Source organism: Coregonus lavaretus (assembly GCF_964263955.1).
Source record: "Coregonus lavaretus genome assembly, chromosome: 40".
Classification (NCBI taxonomy): domain Eukaryota; kingdom Metazoa; phylum Chordata; class Actinopteri; order Salmoniformes; family Salmonidae; genus Coregonus; species Coregonus lavaretus.
The window spans coordinates 12,819,168-12,837,448 of record NC_140027.1 but is presented as its reverse complement, the minus strand read 5'-3'; the positions used below and the strand labels follow the sequence as shown (position 1 = coordinate 12,837,448).

Genomic DNA, 18,281 nt, shown 5'->3' with positions numbered 1-18,281 from the left:
CTCCATGTGCTCACCAGAGGTAGCCTGACTGCCATTAGGTACCGAGATGAGATCCTCAGACCCCTTGTGAGACCATATGCTGGTGCGGTTGGCCCTGGGTTCCTCCTAATGCAAGACAATGCTAGACCTCATGTGGCTGGAGTGTGTCAGCAGTTCCTGCAAGAGGAAGGCATTGATGCTATGGACTGGCCCGCCTGTTCCCCAGACCTGAATCCAATTGAGCATATCTGGGACATCATGTCTCGCTCCATCCACCAACGCCACGTTGCACAACAGACTGTCCAGGAGTTGGCGGATGCTTTAGTCCAGGTCTGGGAGGAGATCCCTCAGGAGACCATCCACCACCTCATCAGGAGCATGCCCAGGCGTTGTAGGGAGGTCATACAGGCACGTGGAGGCCACACACACTACTGAGCCTCATTTTGACTTGTTTTAAGGACATTACATCAAAGTTGGATCAGCCTGTAGTGTGGTTTTCCACTTTAATTTTGAGTGTGACTCCAAATCCAGACCTCCATGGGTTGATTAAATTTGATTTCCATTGATAATTTTTGTGTGATTTTGTTCAACCCCCCCAGCATATTGGGCTGAAACACAAACTCTAGATTGTGACTTTAAAAGAGAGCCTGAAACCTAACTTGATATATGTACGCACAACTTTGACTTTAATTTAAAACATGTATTGTTGACATCAATAAGGATTTGGCAAACAAAGTGAGGTTACTGAGAAAGACAGTTGTTAAATGGAATGTTTTAGTGGTTGCATGACAGGAAGTATAGGAGTCCCTAGCCGACCTGGTTAAATATTTAAAAAACCTTCCAATATTTGTGTTCAAGGTGCATTTGATTTAGCTTGAAGCTTGCAATTTTGGACCTATTCTATTTATTCCATAATAGGTAGATTAAATATAAAGTATTGTAAAGTATTTCAGTAATTAGTCATTATGGAGGTTGCTGTCTTTTTTACCACTCCCATTGAACACAGAGCATTTCAGATAAGGCCCTATTGGTCTTTGAACCTCAGCTGTTGAGACATCGCTCGCCGGGGATCATAGTTCTGCTAGACGATTGCAAGTAAGTATTTACTCTTTTCCTTTAGCTTATTTACTTTTACTCAAATCATTTGTCTCACTTACAGACAATCTTTCCTCAGTTTGTCATATTTAGAAAGACCACACACTCACCAACACCTATCTTAGAAAAACAGTACAAAGTAAAGCACAACTAGAACGTTTAGCCTTTCTCACACCATGTGAACACATTTGTCAGACCAGCAATGATCAATAATATGGACAATTAGCTCCATTCTGCATGTTTCAGCAACTTTTCCTCAACTGCCAGTGTCTTAGTGTTTGTTTATGTGGTGGAATTTCTATCTGATCTCAAAATGTGTAATTATTGTTGCCTGTTATTGTGAGTGATAGTAGACAGAAGTAAATATACACAGCATGACATCTACATGGATTCTTTTTAATTAATGATCACATGTTAGTTGACTTTGACAGAGAGCTAAAGCAAGTATCCAAATATGGCAATATGTTGTATACAGCAAGATAAAGCTTTATCCTTCTGCCATGAATTACATTTTTTACAACAATACTTGAGACTTTTCTGACCACTCTATAATGACACATATTGTTTTGTTTGGGAAGTAAGAGCTTTTAATTACCTTCATTTTTATTTTAATCAAGGAAAGTACGATAAAGGTTTTTCTGTATGCACATTGAAGTCAATCAGGTATTTCATCCAGGATAAAAATGCACTCATGGTCAATATCTTTATTAATCCTGTTAATGATTTCCACTGAATGCGCATGGGGACTAGCATGGATAGAGCCTTACATAACATTTTGTTAAATGTTGAAATATCATAAAATATTCCTTAAAATCAAGTCACACATTTCATTTTAACAGTGATAAAAAAGATCAGACTCTCGCTTGTTGTGCACTTCAACAGCAAGAGTATCCGAAAATATTTCACACCCTGATTATGTTTTTAAAAAACATAGTAGTCATAAACTAGGCATGCTAAAGAAAAGTTTCTAGAGTATGCAGCATTCTATTCTCTCGTATAAGTAGTCATTGAAAAATACACTTGTCTCTTTAAGGGGAAGGAAGAAATGTGACATGAGCATGAAAAAACCAAGTAGCACAGGACTAATAAATTGCGTAATGGAGAAACTGCAGCGCAAGCGACAAGGACTTTTCCAAGAGCTGAAGTCAGGGTATTATTGGTTCAACTAAGGTTGTTCAATGAGGTATTTCAGAGAAAGGGATAAGACTACATGTGTAGTGGTTGAATTGAAAGAGAGAAAGAATACAATAACTCCATGACTTCTGTGTATGACCAACAACAGGTGAGAAGAGGACAGCACAACTACGGAGTAGCTAAGATTTGTAAGTAGATACAATCTATGTTTAACAACCCTGCTCCTGGATGCAAAAAAAAAAAAATCTGTGTTAATAAAATATAATGTCACGTCAGTTCACGTCACATACAGTAAGTCATATTGATTCTGCATCTGAAGATGGCTATGTACTGTATTTACCACAGTATTGGAATATTATCCTAAACCAGGGGTGTTCTTCCATTTTGGTGGGCAACTTTAACATGTCTGATTAACTACACAAATAAATTCATTAAAACAAATCAAATCAATTCAAAATCAAATTGTATTTGTCACATGCGCCAAATACAACAGGTGTAGACATTACCGTGAAATGCTTACTTAAAAGCCCTTAACCTCTTAAGGATCGGACCCTTTTATTCAATTTTCGCCTAAAATGACATAACCAAATCTAACAGCCTGTAGCTCAGGACCTGAATCAAGGATATGCACCCATTTGGAAGGAAACACTGAAGTTTGTGGAAATGTGAAATGAATGTAGGAAAATATAACACATTAGATCTGGTAAAAGATAATACAAACAAAAAAACATGCATTTTCTATTCTTTTTTTAGTTCCATCATCTTTGGAATGCAAGAGAAAGGCCACAATATAATATTGCAGTTTAGTCGCAGGTTAGATGTTGGCCACTAGATGGCAGCAGTGTGTGTGCACAGTTTCAGATTGATCCAGTGAAGCATTGCAATACTGGACTATTTTGTATCATGTCTGCCCAAATGTGCCGAATTGGTCAGTTGATACACTTTCAAGTACATAACTATAGAGAACATACAAATATTATATGGTAATACAAAATGTAAGTTTACACACTCCTAGGAATGTCATACATGATGGATCATTAGCTTATACACTAACTTTCACACATCTAGATGGCTGGGGGGGGGGAATATAAAAATTGACTTTATCAAACAAAACTAAGCCACATTGTCCGGGTGGCCATTACATTAATTGTTCAGCAGTCTTATGGCTTAGGAGTAGAAACTGTTTCTTTCTTTCTTTTTAAATTTTATTTACCCCTTTTTCTCCCCAATTTCATAATATCCACTTACAGTCTTGTCCCATTGCTGCAACTCCCGTACGGGCTCAGGAGAGGCGAAGGTCAAAAGCCATGCGTCAGCGTGCATGCAGCTGGCCCACCACAAGGAGTCGCTAGAGCGCGATGGGACAAGGACATCCCAGTCGGCCAAACACTCCCCTAACCCGGACGACGCTGGGCCAATTGTGCGCCGCATCATAGGTCTCCCGGTTGTGGCCGGCTGCGACACAGCCTGGGATCGAACCCGGGTCTGTAGTGACACCTCAAGCACTGCAATGCAGTGTCTTAGACCGCTGGGGGTAGAAGCTGTTACTGAGCCTATTGGAACTAGACTTGGCGCTCCGGTACCGCTTGCCATGCGGTAGCAGAGAGAACAGTCTATGACTTGGGTGACTGGAGTCTTTGACAAATTTTTGGGTCTTCCTCTGACACTGCCTAGTATATATGTCCTGGATGGCAGGAAGCTTGGCCCCAGTGATGTGCGGGGCCCTCTGTAGCGCCTTACGGTCGGATGCCGAGCAGTTGCCATACCAGGCGGTGATGCAACCGGTCAGGATGCTCTCAAAAGTGCAGCTGTAGAACTTTTTGATGATCTGGGGACCCATGCCAAATATTTTCAATCTCCTGAGGGGGAAAATACATTGTCGTGCCCTCTTCACGACTGTCTTGCTGTGTTTGGACCATGATAGTTGGTTGGTGATGTGGACACCAAGGAACTTGAAACTCTCGACCCGCTCCACTACAGCCCCGTCGATGTGAATGGCCCTCCTTTTCCTGTAGTCCACGATCAGCTCCTTTGTCTTTCTCACATTAAGGGAGAGGTTGTTGTCCTGGCACCACACTGGCATGTCTCTGACCTCCTCCCTATAGGCTGTCTCATCATTGTTGGTGATCAAGCCTACCACTGTTGTATCATCAGCAAACTTAATGATGGTGTTGGAGTCGTGCTTGGCCACGCAGTCATGGGTGAACAGGGAGTACAGGATGGCACTAAGTACGCACCCCTGAGGAGCCCCCGTGTTGAGGATCAGCGTCGCAGATGTGTTGTTGCCTACCTGTTGCCTAACCTTGCCACCTGGGAGCGGCCCATCAGGAAGTCCAAGATCCAGTTGCAGAGGGAGGTGTTTAGTCCAAGGGTCCTTAGCTTAGTGATGAGCTTTGTGGACACTATGGTGTTGAACGCTGAGCTGTAGTCAATGAATAGCATTCTCACATACAGTACCAGTCAAAAGTTTGGACACGCCTACTCATTCAAGGATTTATCTTTATTTTTACTATTTACTACATTGTAGAATAATAGTGAAGACATCAAAACTATGAAATAACACATATGGAATCATGTAGTAACCAAAAAAGTGTTAAACAAATCAAAATATATTTTATATTTTAGATTCTTCAAAGTAGCCACCCTTTGCCTTGATGACAGCTTTGCACACTCTGGCATTCTCTCAACCAGCTTCACCTGGAATGCTTTTCCAACAGTCTTGAAGGAGTTCCCACATATGCTGAGCACTTGTTGGCTGCTTTTCCTTCACTCTGCGGTCCAACTCATCCCAAACCATCTCAACTGTGTTGAGGTCGGGTGATTGTGGAGGCCAGGTCATCTGATGCAGCAGTCCATCACTCTCCTTCTTGGTCAAATAGCCCTTACACAGCCTGGAGGTGTGTTGGGTCATTGTCCTGTTGAAAAACAAATGATAGTCCCACTAAGCCCAAACTAGATGGGATGGCGTATCGCTGCAGAATGCTGTGGTAGCCATGCTGGTTAAATCTGCCTTGAATTCTAAATAAATCTCTGACAGTGTCCCCAGCAATGCACCCCCACCCCATCACACCTCCTCCTCCACGCTTCAGGGTGGAAACCACACATGCGGAGATCATCCGTTCACCTACTCTGCGTCTTACAAAGACACAGCGGTTGGAACCAAATATCTCCAATTTGGATTCATCAGACCAAAGGACAGATTTCCACCGGTCTAATGTCCATTGCTCGTGTTTCTTGGCCCAAGCAATTCTCTTCTTCTTATTGGTGTCCTTTAGTAGTGGTTTCTTTGCAGCAATTCGACCATGAAGGCCTGATTCACGCAGTCTCCTCTGAACAGTTGATGTTGAGATGTGTCTGTTACTTGAACTCTGTGAAGCATTTATTTGGGCTGCAATTTCTGAGGCTGGTAACTCTAATGAACTTCTCTTCTGTAACAGAGGTAACTCTGGGTTTTCCTTTCCTGTGGCTGTCCTCATGAGAGCCAGTTTCATCATAGCGCTTGATGGGTTTTGCAACTGCACTTGAAAAAACTTTCAAAGTTCTTGAAATTTTCCGGATTAACTGACCTTCATGTCTTAAAGTAAGACTGTCGTTTATCTTTGCTTATTTGAGCTGTTCTTGCCATAATTTGGATTTGGTATTTTACCAAATAGGGCTATATTCTGTATACCAACCCTACCTTGTCACAACACAACTGATTGGCTCAAATGCATTAAGAAGGAAGGAAATTCCACAAATTAACTTTTAACAAGGCACACCTGTTAATTGAAATGCATTCCAGGTGACTACCCCATGAAGCTGGTTGAGAGAATGCCAAGGGTGGCTACTTTGAAGAATCTCAAATATAAAATATTTGTTGATTAGTTTAACACTTTTTTGGTTACTACATGATTCCGTATGTGTTATTTCATATTTTGATGTCTTCACTGTTATTCTACCATGTAGAAAATAGTAAAAAATAAAGAAAAACCCTCGAATGAGTAGGTGTGTCCAAACTTTTGACTGGTGCTGTAGGTGTTCCTTTTTGTCCAGGTGGGAAAGGGCAGTGTGGAGTGTGATTGAGATTGCGTCATCTGTGGATCTTTTGGGGCAGTATGCGAATTGGAGTGGGTCTAGGGTTTCCGGGATGATGGTGTTGATGTTAGCCATGACCAGCCTTTCAAAGCACTTCATGGCTACCGACGTGAGTGATACAGGGTGGTAGTCATTTAGGCAGGTTACCTTCTCTTTCTTGGGCACAGGGTCTGTGGTGGTCTGCTTGAAACATTTAGGTATTACAGACTCGGTCAGGGAGAGCTTGAAAATGGCAGTGAAGACACTTGCCAGTTGGTCCACGCATGCTCTGAGTACGCGTCCTGGTAATCCGTCTGGCCCCGCGGCCTTGTGAATGTTGACCTGTTTTAAAGGTCTTGCTCACATCGGCTAAGGAGAGCGTGATCACACAGTCATCCGGAAAAGCTGGTGCTCTCATGCATGCTTCTGTGTTGCTTGCCTCGACGCGAGCATAAAAGGCATTTAGCCTGTTTGATAGGCCTGCGTCACTGGGCAGTTCGCGGCTGGGTGTCCCTTTGTAGTCTATAATAGTTTGCAAGCCCTGTCACATCTAACGAGCGTCAGAGCCGGTGTAGTAGGATTCAATCTTAGTCCTGTATTGACACGTTGCCTGTTTGATGGTTCGTCTAAGGGCATAGCGGGATTCTTATGAGCGTCCGGAGTATTGTCCTGCTCCTTGAAAGCGGCAGCTTTAGGCTCTAGAGTGCGGTCTTAGTGCCAGCATCGATTTGTGGTGGTAAATAGAAAAATATAGATGAAAACTCTCTTGGTAGATAGTGTGGTCTACAGCTTATCATGAGGTACTCTACCTCAGGTGAGCAGTACCTCAAGACTTCCTTAATATTAGACATTGCGCACCAGCTGTTATTGACAAATAGATACACACCACCACCCCTCGTCTTACCGGACGTAGCTGTTCTTTCCTGCTGATGCGCGGAAAACCCAGCCAACTGTATATTATCCGTGCCGCCATTCAGCCACGACTCGGTGAAACATAAGATATTGCAGTTTTTAGTGTCCCGTTGGTAGGACAGTCTCGAACGGAGCTCATCTAGTTTTTTCTCCACTGATTGCACGTTGGCCAATAGAACGGATGGTAGAGGCGGGTTACCCACTCGCCAACAAATTCTCACAAGGTACCCGGATCTGCGCCCCCTGTATCTCCGTCTTTTCTTCATGCGAATGACGGGGATTTGGGTCTGGTCCGGGAGAAACAGTATATCCTTCGCGTCAGACTCATTAAAGAAAATATAAGGCCCTAATCTATGGATTTCACTGGGAATAAATATATGCATAAATTGGTCACAGATACCTTAACAAAAGAGGTAGGGGCGTGGATCAGAAAACCAGTCAGTATCTGGTGTGATCACCATTTGCCTCATGCAGCGTGACACATCTCCTTCGCAAAGAATTGATCAGGCTGTTGATTGTGGCCTGTGGAATATTGTCCCACTCCTCTTCAATGGCTGTGCGAAGTTGCTGGATATTGGCGGGAAATGGAAAACGCTGTCGTACTCGTCGATCCAGGTCATCCCAAACATGCTCAGTGGGTGATATGTCTGGTCAGTATGCAGGCCATGGAAGAACTGTGAAATTTTCAGCTTCCAGGAATTGTGTACAGATCTTTGCGACATGGGGCCGTGCATTATCATGCTGAAACATAAGGTGATGTCTGCGGATGAATGGCAAGACAATGGGCCTCAGGACCTTGTCACAGTATCTCTGTGCATTTAAATTGCCATCGATAAAATTGACATTGGAGGTGGCTTATGGTAGAGAAATTAACACTAAATTCTCTGGCAACAGCTCTGATGGACAGTCCTGCAGTCAGCATGCCAATTGCAAGCTCCATCAAAACTTGAGACATCTGTGGCATTGTGTTGTGTGACAAAACTGCACATTTTAGAGTGGCCTTTTATTGTCCCCAACACAAGGTGCCCAACATTTTTGAGAAATAAGCTTTACTGAGATCTTATATTTCAGCTCATGAAACACTTTACATGTTGCGTTTATATTTTTGTTTAGTATAGATGACATTGCAGTGTGACATATTTACAAGGAACTTGGAAACAGTGTCCAAGCCCTCCACACATTACATAGGACACATACAGGACAAATGTGCAGGTGTGACTTGGCCTTACTGTTGTTCCTTATCTACTATCCAGGCCTATTTTTTATCATCCTTGTTTTAGCAGTTAAAACATGACTGCCACATTATTATTATTTTTATTCTGAAAGGTGGTATGAGAGGTTTTATAATAAACACCATTACAGCGATTAAATTAATGAATAATTGATTAAAAGGGAAAGGGCTATTAAGAAAAAAAGTGTTTCTGGCAGTGATAAAACATGATGCAGTGTCTTGTAGAATACTTTTCATGAATGTCATTTGAGCAACCTGGTCTCAGAGTAGGGCTGTGGCAGTCACGAAATTTCATCAGCCGGTGATTGTCAAGCAAATAACTGTCGGTCTCACGGTAATTGACCAGTAATTAACATAAACACATTTAGCATCTCCTGGCTTCCACACAAGTCACTGAAGCAGACCTTTGGAACATCTACATTTAAAAAAGTATAATAAATCCATGTACTATAGCCTACACCTTCACAATAAATCCATTATTTATTTTAGACAGGTCTAAAGAAGCATGATATGAAGAAAATGTAGTCTATTTTAGAAGAACAGAATAGCATACTCTGAGTTGTCCTTATGTTAGGTCCTGATCTGGCTATGCCAAATGGCTGTGGGCTACACCAGTTCATTTAGCAGACAAGATTTGCTTAGAATTCCGTGGCATTATTTTATAGTATGAAGAATAAAATTGAACAAAGCTGAATAAAATAGAAATAATATTTTCTCCAAACAATTTGAGGGAGTGCACATGCGGCTATTCTGTGTTGAGCGGTTAACAAAGAGTTATTATTTTTATTTTATTTTATTTTTTTAGAGAGTTATTAATGTAACTTTAGTTGTTCTACAAACGTTGGGCTATATGTTTAGATTTTTTTATACAGTGGGGGAAAAAAGTATTTAGTCAGCCACCAATTGTGCAAGTTCTCCCACTTAAAAAGATGAGAGGCCTGTAATTTTCATCATAGGTACGCGTCAACTATGACAGACAAAATTAGAAAAAAATTCCAGAAAATCACATTGTAGGATTTTTAATGAATTTATTTGCAAATGATGGTGGAAAATAAGTATGTGGTCAATAACAAAAGTTTCTCGATACTTTGTTATATACCCTTTGTTGGCAATGACACAGGTCAAACGTTTTCTGTAAGTCTTCACAAGGTTTTCACACACTGTTGCTGGTATTTTGGCCCATTCCTCCATGCAGATCTCCTCTAGAGCAGTGATGTTTTGGGGCTGTCGCTGGGCAACACGGACTTTCAACTCCCTCCAAAGATTTTCTATGGGGTTGAGATCTGGAGACCGGCTAGGCCACTCCAGGACCTTGAAATGCTTCTTACGAAGCCACTCCTTTGTTGCCCGGGCGGTGTGTTTGGGATCATTGTCATGCTGAAAGACCCAGCCACGTTTCATCTTCAATGCCCTTGCTGATGGAAGGAGGTTTTCACTCAAAATCTCACAATACATGGCCCCATTCATTCTTTCCTTTACACGGATCAGTCGTCCTGGTCCCTTTTCAGAAAAACAGCCCCAAAGCATGATGTTTCCACTCCCATGCTTCACAGTAGGTATGGTGTTCTTTGGATGCAACTCAGCATTCTTTGTCCTCCAAACACGACGAGTTCTATTTTGGTTTCAACTGACCATATGAAATTCTCCCAATCCTCTTCTGGATCATCCAAATGCACTCTAGCAAACTTCAGACGGGCCTGGACATGTACTGGCTTAAGCAGGGGGACACGTCTGGCACTGCAGGATTTGAGTCCCTGGCGGCGTAGTGTGTTACCGATGGTAGGCTTTGTTACTTTGGTCCCAGCTCTCTGCAGGTCATTCACTAGGTCCCCCCGTGTGGTTCTGGGATTTTTGCTCACCGTTCTTGTGATCATTTTGACCCCACGGGATGAGATCTTGCGTGGAGCCCCAGATCGAGGGAGATTATCAGTGGTCTTGTATGTCTTCCATTTCCTAATAATTGCTCCCACAGTTGATTTCTTCAAACCAAGCTGCTTACCTATTGCAGATTCAGTCTTCCCAGCCTGGTGCAGGTCTACAATTTTGTTTCTGGTGTCCTTTGATAGCTCTTTGGTCTTGGCCATAGTGGAGTTTGGAGTGTGACTGTTTGAGGTTGTGGACAGGTGTCTTTTATACTGATAACAAGTTCAAACAGGTGCCATTAATACAGGTAACGAGTGGAGGACAGAGGAGCCTCTTAAAGAAGAAGTTACAGGTCTGTGAGAGCCAGAAATCTTGCTTGTTTGTAGGTGACCAAATACTTATTTTCCACCATAATTTGCAAATAAATTCATTAAAAATCCTACAATGTGATTTTCTGGATTTTTGTTTCTCAATTTGTCTGTCATAGTTGACCTGTACCTATGATGAAAATTACAGGCCTCTCTCATCTTTTTAAGTGGGAGAACTTGCACAATTGGTGGCTGACTAAATACTTTTTTCCCCCACTGTATAGTATCCTACATCTTGATCGCACCAGTTTGCTTTGACCCGTTTAATATTATATATTACGTTTGACTGCTTTAGTATGATATATTAAGTTTGACTGCTTTAGTATGATATATTACGTTCGACTGCTTTAGTATGATGTGCTATGTTAGGTTAGGGGTTAAGGTTGGGAGTTAGGTTAAAGGGTTAAGGCTATAGGGAAGGGTTAGCTAACATGCTAAGTGGTTGCAAAGTAGCTGAAAAGTAGTAAGTTGTCCAAAGTTGTTAATTAGCCAAGATGCTAAAGTTGTCCATGATGAGATTCAAACACGCAACCTTTGGGTTGCTAGACGGTTTTGTACGTTTGGTATGACCTAGTGTCATACCAAACGTAACATATCATACTAAATGAAGTAGCACGGATTTTAGTAAAATATCATACGTTTTGCTCTGATACCAGGCTGATGTGAGACATAGGGCTCCATTTTGCTCACACAAAATAGCACTGAGCTGTGCAACAAATACAGTAAAATATACTTTACTCTCCAGAGTGATTGATGTTACAATTTTTTTTATATTGTCTTGATTATCATAAGAGTTGGGGTAGATTTGAAACGGTTTCCATGTTTGCTAGTTTATAAATATAATGTAAATGTTTCCCTCCACTCTGCAATGCAGGTGAAGGGAGAAGCAATCCACATTTTATTTGGCTGTTACATCAGAGAATATGACTCATTTTCTCTAACATTAGAGACTTAAAAAGCTTACAGTTGGCATTGTCTGTTACTCACACAAATTATATTATGTTTGAAACTACTTTTGTTGCTTGTCATTTGGCCACATTTCATTTCCCCTTTTTGGTGCACTCTCAGCATGTGATTAACAGCTCAGCATTTAAATCTATGACAGTGGTTTTGTTTGGTCTGTTTTCATGGTGGCCCACTAGCCACTGGACTTAAAAAATATTAGGATGGATATTGTCTGATATGAGTACAATAGTACCTTCTAACTCTGTTTACTATTTATCTCCTCAACAAACAAATGATAAAATCCAACTTGACAATAGGAATGTGATCAGATATATAGAAGTCAGTGACACATTTCTATAGAAAGGAAAGTGTCTGTTCAGTGAGGAGAAACACCCATAGTAGTCTTCAAACAATCCAAATCAGAGCAAAGAGCAGTTTGTAGCCAAGATGATTGATGGACGAAGATCAAATGGGATGTGAAGTCATAACAGTAGTACTATTCCAACTTTGTATAGGATCTTGAAGGAACTCATACGCCTCAGTAAGTCTTATTGAATATACAAAACTGTCAGTTTCCAACCTTAACATGTGATGACAATACAACAGAACAGATAAACAGAAAATACATTTACTCCCATGGGTACCCTCTAGGTAACACATTTGCCATGCTTCTCTTTCAAATTGTGACCATTCTATAGACTCTTAGAATTAGTGGTGACTCGAGGATCCCTGGAGAGCCTCAAGGAACCCCTGGAGTTCCTGAAGGAACCTTTGCTATTCAATGGTTCATATTTGCACATTTGGTTAGTTGAGGGGTTCTTGGAACAACCTTTAATGTTTCAATGTAGCAGTAGCCAAAAAAGTTCGAATGAGCAACCCAACCATGCATTTTGACCTATACATTAAGGTCTTACAGCAAACTCAGTTTACATACACCTGCTACTGCTATTGATGTGCATCGGTCAAATTGAGGGTTGGTTTGCACAATTTAAGTTTCCTTTCTGTTTTTGGCTATTGCTGATGCTAAATATGTCACGTAAACAGGTGGGACCCTTAAAACATTGTTTTTGTAATTTATTTTCTGAGTTTTTCACCAGATGGATCTTTCCCTTATTATTTTTTGTCTGTATGTTGCAGTTCAGCTTATAGCTGTGCATGTGTACAAGACAGCCTAACCAATAATAAAACCTTGATAATAATTAGCCTAACATGACAGTAGCCTAAATTATTCTTCAAAATAACTCCACTATCTTCGCTCAAGCTTAGTGCTTCTCATTTGAACCCTCAATCATATTTTGTAAAGAAGAGTGACAGTGTGTTTTTGTACAATATCTTAATTCAGTTGGGTCTAAATACTGTAGAACATATCTGCTGACATATCTGGTAGCCTATGTTTAAACTGATAAAAATGCCTTTATAAGCCTAGATGACAAAGGACAGGCCTATACAAATACATTTACATTTTGGTCATTTAGCAGACGATCTTGTCCTGATTTATAGTCAGGCAAATCCGCAATCAGAGATTTTTTCCAAGTTGGCTTGTGAACCTCTGTGCATGGGATCCGGTCATACAGTGGGGAAAAAAAGTATTTAGTCAGCCACCAATTGTGCAAGTTCTCCCACTTAAAAAGATGAGAGAGGCCTGTAATTTTCATCATAGGTACACGTCAGCTATGACAGACAAATTGAGAAAAAAAATCCAGAAAATCACATTGTAGGATTTTTAATGAATTTATTTGCAAATTATGGTGGAAAATAAGTATTTGGTCAATAACAAAAGTTTCTCAATACTTTGTTATATACCCTTTGTTGGCAATGACACAGGTCAAATGTTTTCTGTAAGTCTTCACAAGGTTTTCACACACTGTTGCTGCTATTTTGGCCCATTCCTCCATGCAGATCTCCTCTAGAGCAGTGATGTTTTGGGGCTGTCGCTGGGCAACACGGACTTTCAACTCCCTCCAAAGATTTTCTATGGGGTTGAGATCTGGAGACTGGCTAGGCCACTCCAGGACCTTGAAATGCTTCTTACGAAGCCACTCCTTTGTTGCCCGGGCGGTGTGTTTGGGATCATTGTCATGCTGAAAGACCCAGCCACGTTTCATCTTCAATGTCCTTGCTGATGGAAGGAGATTTTCACTCAAAATCTCACGATACATGGCCCCATTCATTCTTTCCTTTACACGGATCAGTCGTCCTGGTCCCTTTGCAGAAAAACAGCCCCAAAGCATGATGTTTCCACCCCCATGCTTCACAGTAGGTATGGTGTTCTTTGGATGCAACTCAGCATTCTTTGTCCTCCAAACATGACGAGTTGAGTTTTGACCAAAAAGTTATATTTTGGTTTCATCTGACCATATGACATTCTCCCAATCCTCTTCTGGATCATCCAAATGCACTCTAGCAAACTTCAGACGGGCCTGGACATGTACTGGCTTAAGCAGGGGGACACGTCTGGCACTGCAGGATTTGAGTCCCTGGCGGCGTAGTGTGTTACTGATGGTAGGCTTTGTTACTTTGGTCCCAGCTCTCTGCAGGTCATTCACTAGGTCCCCCCGTGTGGTTCTGGGATTTTTGCTCACCGTTCTTGTGATCATTTTGACCCCACGGGGTGAGATCTTGCGTGGAGCCCCAGATCGAGGGAGATTATCAGTGGTCTTGTATGTCTTCCATTTCCTAATAATTGCTCCCACAGTTGATTTCTTCAAACCAAGCTGCTTACCTATTGCAGATTCAGTCTTCCCAGCCTGGTGCAGGTCTACAATTTTGTTTCTGGTGTCCTTTGACAGCTCTTTGGTCTTGGCCATAGTGGAGTTTGGAGTGTGACTGTTTGAGGTTGTGGACAGGTGTCTTTTATACTGATAACAAGTTCAAACAGGTGCCATTAATACAGGTAACGAGTGGAGGACAGAGGAGCCTCTTAAAGAAGAAGTTACAGGTCTGTGAGAGCCAGAAATCTTGCTTGTTTGTAGGTGACCAAATACTTATTTTCCACCATAATTTGCAAATAAATTCATTAAAAATCCTACAATGTGATTTTCTGGATTTGTTTCTTCTCAATTTGTCTGTCATAGTTGACGTGTACCTATGATGAAAATTACAGGCCTCTCTCATCTTTTTAAGTGGGAGAACTTGCACAATTGGTGGCTGACTAAATACTTTTTTTCCCCACTGTATACTGTACCACAGTTTGGAAAACATGGTGAACGATCCTCTGAGATTTTACTGGGCCTAGTTTCCTTTATCTATAACAACCACAAGAGGGCAATGTTACTATGGATAACCAGAAGGACCAGTGGCCTATAGACTGACTGAATGACACAGTGTTGGGATGATTGATAGGTTGTGTGCCTAGCCAGCAAAGTGACCGGTTTTCATATGTTCGTTCTAATGCGGAGCAAAACTGGCCAATGCTAAGAGTGCAATAGCACCTATGTTGTTAAAGATTAGGCTACTTAAATTATATAAAAGATTAGACCCTACATAAAATATTAGGCCTGCATTAGTCTTTGGATAGGCAAGATCAACCACAATTGCTCATCACTTAAGATTCTCTAAGAGTTAGCCTAGCCATGATTAGGCTACTATTCATCTCAGTTTGGACTGAAAAAGTTTAGGAGGGCCTCCCTTCATGATTTGAGGTTCTGTTTCAAAAAAGCTCAACTTACTTTTACAAAAACTTGTACTGCATGTGCCTTTTATTCAATTGGACAAATGTTATTTTGCTTGGGTGTGGCATTCGTCCATCGTTGAGTTGACACACTTTGATATTTCACAAGGACTGCCACCTGTCTTTGTCAAGCAACCCCTCATACCTATTTCTTTCTGATATCACATGGGATCTTATCCAGAGGTAAATTCCTTCATGTAGGCCTATCTCCTAGGTCCTTCAGGGTGAGTTGCTTAACCTCGTACAGCTTTCACTCAACTCAAACCCACCAGCAACATCATTCCATGCTATTTTGTCAGACATGACTACTCCTACTGACTTGAGACAGTTGTATCTGTTTGATTTGGAGCTAAGGTCTGTGTAAATACAACTGTGCCAGGAAAATGTATGTAGAATTATGCAACATTGATGCCTTGCACGTCATGGTACTGTGTACCATGTACCGTGCTGTAGACCAATGATGCATTCAGATTTTAGTGCACAGTTTATGTGTTTTTAAGTGATTTTGTAGAGTGCAGACTAGGCTATACGTAGGCTATTGTTTGACCAAATGGTAGTGGGCTTTATACTGCTTTGCTTACCATGGAAGGTTTAGAGGCTTGTTGCAGTTCTAAACCTAGGCTACTGAATGGTGATGTGTATTGAAGGCAAATAGGCTATAGGCTATTCTCCAAGGGTGTTCTAGGGTTGATAATAAGGCAAAACATAACCTATACCCGCTCTACAATGTAGGCTAAAACAATCAGTTGAGTGAGTTGATGAGTTGCATTGTGCTTTAGTTGCCTAGGCTAAATTTGACAAGAGAAAAAGTGACAGCTGTTAAAGAAAAAAGGTCTGTGAACGTGCATGCCTGAGAGAGGGAGGGACAGAGAGAGGGGGGGGGGGACAGAGAGAGAGAGAGGGAGGGACAGAGAGAGAAAGCGAGAGATAGAGAGAGATAGGGAGGGGTGGTTCCTATTGATTGCACCACAGACTAAGATAAAAGAGACAATGGGCAATGAAAAGGGTGAAGGAAGGAAGTTAGGTATAAGGTTGAATTGCACATTCTGTTAGAATGATTAACCTAATCAGACCATCCATTCTCACCAGTATTGTCCTAGAGACTGAACACAGTAGGCTAACTTGTGAGATGCTATAGCCTACAGATCCCAATTGAAAATGTATTGAGGCCCATACAATTATTAAGAAGATAGAGAAAAATGATGTAGCTTATTCATTTGAAGTTGTTATTCAATTAACACATCACAGCTCTCTTCCGCGTAGTGTGGGGAATATGGAAAAGCCCTATATGTGTCGGGGGGGCTGGGGGGCAGAGAAGACATTAAGATAGCGCCAGTTAGTCACTATCAGCTGCTGAAATGCACACATAGTTGGCAACTGTATGCGCTGGGAGGAGTCAACATCTGAGTTCTTAGAATGTCCATGAGCCTACCTCTCAGCTTTATAAAATAAGAAGATCTTGACTACTGGCTGGAAATGGGTAGTTAATGATACTGAGTCTGTTGCTGTAAGTATTTTATCTCTCATCCCATTGCATGATGCTCTCTCTGTCTAATGCCTCGATATTTGGTAATATGAAGAATATTAATCTTACATTGTACAGGAGCAAAACACTGTAGCCTAGGCTATTAGTCAGGATGCTACTGAATAGCATCCAAAGAGTCAGCAGACCTTCATTTTAGACCTTCAATTTAAGTTTCAGTACTGTGGAAATGTAGGCTATTTAATATCACTAATTAAGAAACTAGTCTAACCCTAGTTTTCAGATCTCATAGACCCATATTCATGAAAATATTTTTTTATTCCACTATCCCAGTTTTATCTCCTAAAACCCTATTGGTGTTTGTTCTCTAAAGTAGTTGATAAAATAATAATAATATGAGTTTGTTTTCTTGTAATTCCTCAACATGACTGAAGGAAAAAGACGTGAAATGTGTTTCAATCCATCCCATTTCTTTCAGGTTTGGTGCTGAGCTGTGGAAAAGGGTGACAGTAATCACTGAAGAGAAATAATGGCCGTCCATGAGCCAAAAGACAAGTGAGTAGCAGCCTCTTTATGTGTTGAATGTGTATGGCGACATCTTCAAATTTTGACAATGCACCCACAGATATAGTATCAAGTTTCTGTGACACTTTGGCTAGTCCTTCTTGATATGGATATTGGCAAATTATATTGGAACGTGGTGCTTGCTTATGCTAAAAAAATCTACAGGCTTTGTGACTTCTTGGACCCAAATGGTAATGTAACCTCTACGTTAACCTTTGGATTGGAAGTCTGTTACGAGCTCCCCTAAGGGAGTTAACTCTTTAGGGACTGTGGTTAGCGTGCTCACCTTGAGGTCAGTCAGACGTCCAGGGTTCCCCCATTGGTTGCACCTAGTCCCGCAAAAATTACTGGAATTTGCTTAATTGAATCCCACATGTTGTCTCATAACAGTCAAGTAATTACCATTCTACCTTATCATTTCTGTGGGCCTACATACTATGGTATTTATTGTCAAATTACAAATAAAGTCTGTAAGCCTAGTTTCCTCTCCTCTGTCATCCAACAGAAACAATGGCGTGTGGCTGATCTTTTTCATGCTGGGCTTAGGAACTCTCCTGCCATGGAACTTCTTTATGACAGCCACCATGGTAGAGCACACAATATTTTCATATCATCTACTTTAAGAGTGTGAATAATTAAAGAATACATTTCAGAGATACAATGCCAGAGCATTTAGTGAAATGTCTGCATTCATTTCAAAATATGTCTCAAGTCTTACTTTTCAGATATTCTTAATAGCCAGTGATAATTAATATAAATACTGATAACCCCTAATTTATTCATTATAATAATTAATGATGGATTGGATTTAAATTCAATAGCATTTTTCCAATTTTCTCAAAGTGCTTTACATTATAGTATATTTTATACATTATTGTATTTCATCCACTGACAATGGATAGCACCCATCTGGGTGATGCATGGCAGCCATGTTGTGCCAGAACTATCACCACACATCAACAATTAACTCAAATTAAGTGACTG

At 41.0% G+C, this 18,281-nt stretch overlaps 1 protein-coding gene across 4 annotated transcripts in view; it reads left to right on the top strand.

Moving 5' to 3' along the window:
- The first annotated feature begins 984 nt into the window (after positions 1-984).
- LOC311113580 (equilibrative nucleoside transporter 1-like) overlaps positions 985-18,281 on the top strand; it is a 42,486-nt gene continuing 25,189 nt past the window's right edge. For 2 of the 4 annotated variants that reach the window (XM_084156832.1, XM_084156829.1), the window contains exons 1-3: positions 985-1,074; positions 17,212-17,288; positions 17,803-17,884. In XM_084156832.1, the coding sequence (XP_084012958.1) occupies positions 17,263-17,288; positions 17,803-17,884 (108 nt within the window). In that variant the 5' untranslated portion in view covers positions 985-1,074; positions 17,212-17,262. Of the gene's footprint in view, positions 1,075-2,356; positions 2,397-16,727; positions 16,758-17,211; positions 17,289-17,802; positions 17,885-18,281 lie in introns of those variants that run through there. The other 2 variants (XM_084156830.1, XM_084156831.1) reach the window with 2 other exon arrangements.